The sequence below is a fragment of the Protopterus annectens genome, chromosome 11.part0 (assembly GCF_019279795.1).
Source record: "Protopterus annectens isolate FY-2018-M chromosome 11.part0, PAN1.0, whole genome shotgun sequence".
In the NCBI taxonomy this organism is placed as follows: domain Eukaryota; kingdom Metazoa; phylum Chordata; order Ceratodontiformes; family Protopteridae; genus Protopterus; species Protopterus annectens.
The window spans coordinates 1,109,551,591-1,109,561,590 of record NC_056745.1 but is presented as its reverse complement, the minus strand read 5'-3'; the positions used below and the strand labels follow the sequence as shown (position 1 = coordinate 1,109,561,590).

Below are 10,000 nucleotides of genomic sequence, written 5' to 3'. Positions count from 1 at the left end.
TATGGTGCTTGTGCTTTACTGGAGTTTGTGTATGGTGTTTGTGCTTTACTGGTGTGTGTGTGTGTGTGTGTGTGTGTAAATGCCCCAGGTGCTTATGGTAGGGAATGCCTCAGGCTTGAACCCTGTACCCTGTATGCAGGTGTTAAAGACTTGAGTTCTACCACCACCATTTGTAAAATTTCAGATTTTACCTCATATTTGATCTGATCTGTTCCTCATAATATCTGTGGTTTGTAAATGTTGTAATGCTTGATATTTGATGGTGTAGTAGTAGCATTGTTGCCTCACAGCTGCAGGTTCTTGGGTTTGATTCTTGGCTGGGGTTCCTTCTTTGTGGGGTCTGTATCTTCTCCCTGTGTTTGTGTGGGTTTGCTTTGTGCCCTCCCATGTTACAAAGACATGTCTGCATTATTTCTTCCTGGGCCTCCGCTGAAAATTTGTTTATTTGTTCCAAGTCAGACTGTCCTGATTAAAAAATGTTAAATAAAATTGATAGGCATTTGAATTTCAGACTTAAGGGTTTCTGAATGTTTAATTCCCTGGGTATTTGATGGTGCAGTGGTAGTATTGTTGCCTCACAGCTATAGGTTTTCTGGTTTGATTCTTGGTTGGGGTGGCTTCTGTGTGGAGTCTGCATCTCCTGCCTGTGTTTGTGTGGATTTGCTCTGGTGCCCTGCCATTTTACAAAGATGTGTCTGCAGTTTTAATCCCTGCGTCTCTGCTGAAAATTGCTTTTTGTTCTGTCCAGTAAATTTGACAGCATTTGAATTTCAGACTTCAGGTTTCTGAATGTTTAATTCCTTGCAGATTTGATGGTGCAGTGGTAGTATTGTTGCCTCACAGCTATAGGTTTTCTGGTTTGATTCTTGGTTGGGGTGGCTTCTGTGTGTGGTCTGCATCTCCTGCCTGTGTTTGGGTGTATTTGCTCTGGTGCCTGCCATTTTACAAAATGTGTCTGCAGTTTTAATCCGTCTCTGCTGAAAATTGTTTCTGTCCTGTCCGTAGTAAATCTGACAGGCATTTGAATTTCAGACTTCAGGTTTCTGAATGTTTAATTCCTTGCAGATTTGATGGTGCAGTGGTAGTATTGTTGCCTCACAGCTATAGGTTTTCTGGTTTGATTCTTGGTTGGGGTGGCTTCTGTGTGGAGTCTGCATCTCCTGCCTGTGTTTGTGTGGATTTGCTCTGGTGCCCTGCCATTTTACAAGATGTGTCTGCAGTTTTAATCCCTCGTCTCTGCTGAAAATTGTTTTGTTCTGTCATGATAAATTTGACAGGCATTTGAATTTCAGACTTGGTTTCTGAATGTTTAATTCCTTGCAGATTTGATGGTGCAGTGGTAGTATTGTTGCCTCACAGCTATAGGTTTTCTGGTTTGATTCTTGGTTGGGGGCTTCTGTGTGGAGTCTGCATCTCCTGCCTGTGTTTGTGTGGATTTGCTCTGGTGCCCTGCCATTTTACAAAGATGTGTCTGTAGTTTTAATCCCTGCGTCTCTGCTGAAAATTGTTTTGTTCAGTAAATTTGACAGGCATTTGAATTTTCAGACTTCAGGTTTCGAATGTTTAATTCCTTTTGATGGTGCAGTGGTAGTATTGTTGCCTCACAGCTATAGGTTTTCTGGTTTGATTCTTGGTTGGGGTGGCTTCTGTGTGAGTCTGCATCTCCTCCATGTGTTTGTTGTGGATTTGCTCTGGTGCCCTGCCATTTTACAAGATGTGTCTGCAGTTTTAATCCTACTGCTGAAATTGGTTTGTTCTGTCCATGATAAAATTGACAGGCATTTGAATTTCAGACTTCAGGTTTCTGAATGTTTAATTCCTTGCATAATTGATGGTGCGGTGGTAGTATTGTTGCCTCCAGCTATAGGTTTCTGGTTTGATTCTTGGTTGGGTGGCTTCTGTTTGGAGTCTGCATCTCCTGCCTGTGTTTGTGTGGATTTGCTCTGGTGCCCTGCCATTTTACAAAGATGTGTCTGCAGTTTTAATCCCTCGTCTCTGCTGAAAATTGTTTTTGTTCTGTCCGCGATAAAATTGACAGGCATTTGAATTTCAGACTTCAGGTTTCTGAATGTTTAATTGTAAATTGATGGTGCAGTGATAGTATTGTTACCTCACACAACTATAGGTTTTCTGGTTTGATTCTTGGTTGGGGTGGCTTCTGTCTGCATCTCCTCCCTGTATTTGTGTGGATTTGCTCTGGTGCCCTGCCATTTTGCAAAGGCGATGTCTGCAGTATTAATCCCTGCATCTCTGCTGAAAATTGTTTTTGTTCTGTCCATGAGTAAAATTGACAGGCATTTGAATTTCAGACTTCAGGTTTCTGAATGTTTGATTCCTTGCAGATTTGATGGTGCAGTGGTAGTATTGTTGCCTCACAGCTATAGGTTTTCTGGTTTGATTCTTGGTTGGGGTGGCTTCTGTGTGGAGTCTGCATCTCCTCCATGTGTTTGTGTGGATTTGCTCTGGTGCCCTGCCATTTTACAAAGACGTGTCTGCAGTTTAATCCCTGCTGAAAATTGGTTTTGTTCTGTCCGCAGTAAAATTGACAGGCATTTGAATTTCAGACTTCAGGTTTCTGAATGTTTAATTCCTTGCATAATTGATGGTGCGGTGGTAGTATTGTTGCCTCACAGCTATAGGTTTTCTGGTTTGATTCTTGGTTGGGAGTGGCTTCTGTTTGAGTCTGCATCTCCTGCCTGTGTTTGTGTGGATTTGCTCTGATGCCCTGCCATTTTACAAAGGCGTGTCTGCAGTATTAATCCTGCGTCTCTGCTGAAAATTGTTTTGTTCTGTCCATGAGTAGAATTGCCCGGCATTTGAATTTCAAACTTCATGTTCTTCAGAATACATAGTAGCACAACCTTTTTTTCTAGCAATTTTCTAAGTTTATAAGATGAATATTTTAAATTTGTCCCTATTTTTGGGACTGTATTCCCCATTATTGGCTTCGTCAGGTTTTTGTGCTAAGGTTGACAGCTATGGCAAGAACTGAATTCACTGAATATGGACTGTAGAATTGTGCATATTTACTGATAAAGGTGCACTGTAGAATTGTGCATATTTACTGATAATGGTGGACTGTAGAATTGTGCATATTTACTAATAATGGTGGACTGTGGAATTGTGCATATTTACTAATAATGGTGGACTGTAGAATTGTGTATATTTACTAATAATGGTGGACTGTGGAAGTCTGAGTAGACTTTTTATGATAAATGTTCTCAACTGGGCAGTTTTGCCATTATGGTGCATATGTTTTGTTTCATTGCTTACTGGAAAAATGTTCAAAACAAATTTAAAACACCCTCTAACAAGTGTACTGTATTGTACAAGGAATATAATTTTAGTACAATGAGGAAGGTGTATCAAAGAGCACATGTATGTTTCATATGCAGGGCCTATGATTGAAAACAGCCCAAAATTAATCTTTATCTGCCACTGGCAAAATGTATTTTCTTTGAATGTGGGTTTCAATGAATGTGAGTTTCAAGGGCAGAGAAGTTTTAATGCTAAGTTTTCATTGTGAGACTGCATTGCTTTGTTTAACAGATTACTTAATGTTTGTGCTGTAAAATACAAAATAAAACTTTCAAATGAAGTCCAATCATTGAAGTAAAGCAGTATGCACATTAGTGTTTATGGTAAATGGAGTGAAATAGCCAAGTAATGGTTAATTGGAATGGCTGCAGAGGCTCCAGTTCAACCATTATTTTGTCAGGGGGGGGAAGGGCAGCAAACTCAGACAGGCCCAGCTGAACTATACCTCCCAACTGTCCAGATTTTCAAAGAATGAATAGATTTTTGCTTCTTATTTTTGGTTTGTTGTTCATAAAATTTGTAGTTTTAATTCCTAAATGATTTGCCAGAAGTCACTAAATAATAAGTTTCAGACTTCATAACCTTCATAAAAATGCATGTTAAAGTAAGAGCCGTTCTATCAACTGTCTCAATTTATACAAGAGCAATTTTAGTACTGTTTATATGTGCCCCAATATATTTGGCCTTGTTCAGATTTACTGCATTAACAGGTTGAGAGGTACATGCAAATAAATTGCTTTATAGAATTAGGCATAGCCAACCTCTCAACTGTCCCCAATTTTTTGGCTCAAAATGTTGCTCTTCCCCCTAATAATTCCTCCGCAAAATAGCAATTTTGGAAGAAAACATGGAGGGTTTACAATTAAGAAATAACTGTAATAATCAAAGTTATAGATTACTTGAAATGCATGTAGATTCTTTTATTTTGTCAGCTGCTCAAGGTAGCAGTACTAATATTAAAGTGTCCCTTCTTTGACAGGTAGAAGCTGTATTGTGTCTATTTTATATTTTTGCATCACATTTTTGGTCCATTTTTCATAAAATTGTGTTTTGGCAAATTAGTGACAAATCACTAAAGACTGAAGTTAGAAAATGACAGACATTTGAGTTTTCAGATTTTATACCCTTCAGAAAATTCATACTAATGCAAGACCTATTCTATTATCTTTCTAAGTTTATTAGAGCAATATTTAAAAATTGTCCTTCTTGTTGTGCCTTTGTCCCACTTCTGTGTATGGCTTTGTCCAGATTTCTTGCTCTTGAAGTTGAGGAGGTATGACAAATGTGTCAGGGGCCATCACAGTCAGCCAGAGATTTCAAATTGTGACATGCTTGTTGCACCCACTCCCCATGTAGTGACTCTGGATGTGTGTCCAAAGGCAAGAGTAGTTGTATCTACCTTGGATGGGAGGACACACTGCATAAATACTACAGTGGCTTTTCATCTGTCCTTGATTTTGCAGAATGGTCTGGTTTCTGTGTCATATTTTGTACTGTTGATTTATGCTTATTACTCAAAGTGCCTGTTGCTCTGTGTTTAAGTAGCAATGCTTTAATGACCATAAAGGTAAGCTTGTCTGACATCGTAAGATGCAAGTAAGCTTTAATAAGTATACTGTTAAAGAATTGCCAACATTGAAAGCCTTTCTGTTGTTGCCATGCAGAGAATACTTGACTAGATAATGTATAAGCCTTGGGTATTAAAGGACAGGATTCCATTATTTTAAAAAGCTCATTACACTTGTTGGAGACTTCCAGTCATCTCTACAGGCTTTACCCGTAAACTAAACAGAATGCCAATCATGTGTGGTCCATAACCTGTACAGTAATCCTTTAAGCAATGTATCTTGAGCTTGTTTCTTGTTTCCTTTTCATTTTTTACTTTTATCATGTTTTCCCCATGAAACGTTGTCAGGCAGCAGGTCTTTTGGATAAGAAACATTTTACAAGTGGGGGCATCACATAGATTTCTACTTTCAGCATGTTGCTTGGTACTTTAATAAAGCTGAATATATTATAATTAGAACTGCAGTGCAAGGAGAAGTAGTTTGAGTTGGAGTGCTTCTGGTTTTTCTTATACTTGATTTTGACTGGCATTCCAGTAATGTATTTAAAAAGTAATTTATTTTTTCATGCCTCACAACCTTTTGTTTCCATCTAGATATTAAGTAAGCTGTCATGCAGCCAATGCATTGAAATATTTTTATTCTTCTACACTTATTTTTTGTCTTGATTGGACTTTCATAATGATGGTTTGCCACCCAGGGCAGCGTATTTAATTAAAGTTAGTTTTTTGTGGTTTGTGCATAGCTCCTCCCCTTTCTGGTCGACCACACCCTCTTGACCCCTGCCCGCCATTCAGCGTCTCCTGCAGCCCCCCTGTGATTTGAAGTCACCAGCCGCCACTGACCCAAACCCTTAAATCACTGCCAAAACAGAAACAGAAACCTGACCAGCAGAGATACTGTATGCAAAATCAATCTAGCAGTACATCATTAAGAAACACAAACTGAGAAATTTAAACAGTACAGGAAAATCTCTGTTATTATTGGTATTTATAGCTACATCTCCATTGTTTGGTCTTTACAGAAACAATTTCCTTACTACTTCTCAGACTAATATCATCAGTTTGTTGAAGTTTTATGCTAGTGATACTTCTGTCCTGCAATTACTCACCTCTTCTGGTACCATGACAAGGGGGTACTTGTCCTCAGAGAGCAGAATGAATAGACACCAGATCTGAAAAGCTTGTCTCCTCGACACTAGACCTGTAATCCCTTCTGGCCTGTAGTTCTTCTTGGCAGACAGCATCCAGCAAAGTTCATCAAATTGTTCCTTCTGAAATGAACCCTCTTTCACCTAAAGAAGAAAAAACATAACATACTGATGTCACACATTTATTTACTTTAATCTCTAAAGTTACCAGGGAAACAAGACCTACTATCGAAAAATGTTTTATTAAAGTAAGACTGCTGAGGAAGAAACTGAGTGATAAATATGGGATGAAACTATAAAGGTCATAAAATGTTGACTATAATGTGCATATGCCAGCCTATACATACAAGCACGTCAATATGTTATATATACATACTTAAATAACATGCACAGGTAAGCACACTCATGTGACCACAGTATATATTTATATTTACATTTATATCTATACAGATTCATAGGAGATTACTAGGCTAATATCCTTTACAATACCAATCTCCATAGGTATCACAAGGGATATGAAACTAAGAGTAATGCTACTCAACGCCAGAAGTCTAAACCTCAAGATGCACGCACTCAAAACTCTCCTTAGCATGGAGAACATCGATATCTGTGCAGTAACAGAAACCTGGTTCAAGGCTCCTGAGAGCACCCCAGCACTACCAGGTTATACCTCATACCATGCTTTTCGGCCCCAAAATGTGGACCGAACCACAAAAGGAGAGGGAGTATCAATATTCCTCAAAGATACCCACACCTCCAGGTTGGTGGCACAGCACGAAGCATCAGAGACTATCCATGTGCAACTAATAGTGGGTAAAACTGCCTTTGAGTTTATAGCCTGCTACAGACCACCCTCCCAAACCCAAGAACCCCACTCGGCCTTCCTGAGAACACTGGAAAATATGAAGGTCTCTCCAAACACCATTATATTGGGTGACTTCAACTACCCAAACAGACTGGGAGCATTACTCTAGCTCCAACACCCTAGCCCAAAGGTTCCTAGAATTTATAAACTCAAATGCTATGGAACAACTTGTTACCACTCCCAAAAGAGGGGAAAACATACTGGACCTGATCATCATCAACATGGGGACTCTATGCTCCAGACCAGAAGTGTATCCCTCACTGGTAAGATCAGACCATAAGCTAATCTCACTGGATATTCACATCCGACCCACCCCCTGCCCAGAAAACCACAGTGAAAAACTTCTCTAAAACAAATTTCACACTCCTCAAAACTGAGGTGGAATCTTCAAAGCCCGGGCCTCTGGAAAATACGGCCCAGACCACAGAGGAATCCTTTATAAAAGCATTCATGAACACCTTCAGGAATGCATGGATCATGCAATCCCAAATAAAACCAAGACCCAATCCTCCAAAGGCAGATGTCCTGTCTGGTGGAGCCCAGCCATAAACAAACTATACAATAGAAGAGGAAGCTACTACATGATAGAGCAAAATCCCAAAAGGGAAGGCATCTCTGATCAGTATTAGCAAAAAAACTACGGGCACTCATAAAATCGTCTAAGGCCAGCTTTGAGAGAAAATTGCACAGGACACTAAGGATAATCACAAGGCTTTCTTTAGTTATGTTAGGAACCTGGGTGGAATTCCCAGATATGCTCAGAATTAGTCCAAAATGACAAAATACACTGAACCCACAGACATTGCCAACATCCTAGCTGACAGGTTCAGTGCAATCCTTCACCAAAGGGCGGATATCTATCCCAGCAGAGTGCTGCCCCTGACATCTCAGATGCTCAGGTAAGAGCAGCCTCTCCAAAGCAAAAACACAGCATCAATGGGACCAGGCGATGTCGAGATAGATCCTACATAAACTCCAAGAAGAGCTAAACCCAAACATAAAACTAATGTTCAATCTCAGCATTAATACAGGATATGTACCCAAAGAGTGGCGTACAGCAACAGTGGTCCCTCTCCACAAAGGTGGTGCCTCAACGGATCCTGGAAAGTATTGCCCCATAAGCCTGACTAGCTTGGTCTGCAAAGCTATGGAAAGGATCATCATGGACCACATAAATAAAGATATTGGGGACCTACAGACACTGGATCCTACCCAGTTTGGCTTTGTTAAGGGCAGATCCTGCCTCTTAAACCTGGTTGATTTCTTTGGAAACAGTCTCCAAGGCCATTGGCCGAGGGAAAGGTGGTCCACACAGCCTACCTGGACCTCGCGTAAAAATACTTCAATACAATACCCCACTCGGGCATTATAGATAAGCTCACCAGCTTAAATATAAACCCCTATGTCACTAGATGGGTTGCAAACTGGCTCAAAGACAGAACCCACATGGTTAGAATTGCTGGAGCCATGTCAGACTCCAAACCAGTTACAAGTGGCATCCCACAAGACTCAGTTCTGGGACCTCTCTTGTTCGGTATATATTTCTAGGAGGTACAGGCAAACATGGAAGGACTGTGTCTGACCAAGTTCGCAGATGACTGCAAACTGGGTGCCATAATCGAATCTCCAGCCGACACAAGCATCCTCCAAAAGGGCCTCGTAGAAACAGACAACTAGTGCCAGAGCCATGGCCTCAAGCTAAATGCCAAAAAGTGTATAGTCATCCCCTTTGGCAAAAACAAAATGCCCACAAATTACTACATAGGTGGTAATCCATTAAGTACGGAAGAAGTAATTAGGGACCTGGGGACCCAAGTTGATAACAATCTCATTTGACAACCACGTGGCCAAAGTAGTTAGAAAAGACATTTTATATAGCCACTACCTAATCAGAAGGGATTCACATCTAGATCAGGGGAGGTCATTGTGCCTCTTACTCATCCCTCATCAGGCCCATAATTGAGTACAATGCCCCTTTTGGGATGTACCTTACCAGACACCTGCAGCAACTGGAAAGACCCCAAAAGTACCTCACCAAGAGGATCGAGGCTCAAACAGATGCCATATGCTGCCCGGTTAAAGAAACTCCAGCTCTACTCAGTGGCATACTGCCTGCTCAGAGGCGATCTGTGCCTGACATATAAAGCCATGTCCAACCCGGAATTAATGGACATGCTGCACCTCAGAAAATCCAAATCCCATCAAGCTACACGCTCAAGAGACTTGAACCTCAGCACTGAAATAAATAGGACATGCTGGAGGGACAGATTCATAACCCAGAGGCTCCCTTCACTCTGGAATAAAATCCCAGTCCAGGTTAGGCAGAGTCCCTCATTAACTCTCTTCAAGAGGAATCTTGATGAGCGGATGGGAGATCATCGGTTTACCCCAGGTATCACTTCTGTGTCACTGTTAGACAGAGGCACAGTATACTAACCTCGAAAAAAGGCATAGCAAAATTAATTTAAAATGGGTGGCGAAAGCCAAACACACTCTGATTAGGCTTATAAATGCCCTAGGGCAGATAGCCTAGTATGAACCTATGAACCTATGAACCTATGAACTAACTATGATTCTACACCTACAGGAATGTTCTGTTGTCATAAATGTGTTGCGGTCCCCTAGATCTATTTATGCTCTGTTTATAAGTTCCCACACTGCAACTATACTGTCACTTTTTCTAGACAGTTTACTTGTTACTCATCTTCTGTTGTATATGCTGGTACTGGTTCTTCATGCAGCAGCTTTTATGTATGAAAAATCTCTAGAAGACTGTCAGAAAAGAATTAAAGAGCATTTGGGGGTTATTAGGTCTAGGAACATGAATAATGCTATTGCTAAACATAGTATGACGTGCTAATTTTGTTAAGTTTCAGTTTTTGGTGTTGGAACAGGTTGATGTTTTCTTTGGTAATACTGATACCTACTTGGAATTAAGGGAACTTGTGGCAGCTACTGTTAAACTCTGATGCCTCCCCTGGTTTAAATAAAAATATAAACATAAAATGTGCTCTGAGATGCTTTAACTGATTACTTTGCATATATTCAGTTTTACAAGTGTTCTTTTGTTCAGTTTGAATGTATATTGCTAGTTCATTGGTT

The 10,000-nt window shown here is 40.3% G+C and overlaps 1 protein-coding gene across 1 annotated transcript in view; it reads right to left on the bottom strand.

Moving 5' to 3' along the window:
• The window catches only part of LOC122815715 (differentially expressed in FDCP 6 homolog), a 762,040-nt gene that overhangs the window by 436,780 nt on the left and 315,260 nt on the right, over window positions 1-10,000 (bottom strand). The window contains exon 3 of the mRNA XM_044088463.1: window positions 5,995-6,177. Coding sequence (XP_043944398.1) covers window positions 5,995-6,177 — 183 coding nt within the window. The remainder of the gene's footprint in view (window positions 1-5,994; window positions 6,178-10,000) is intronic.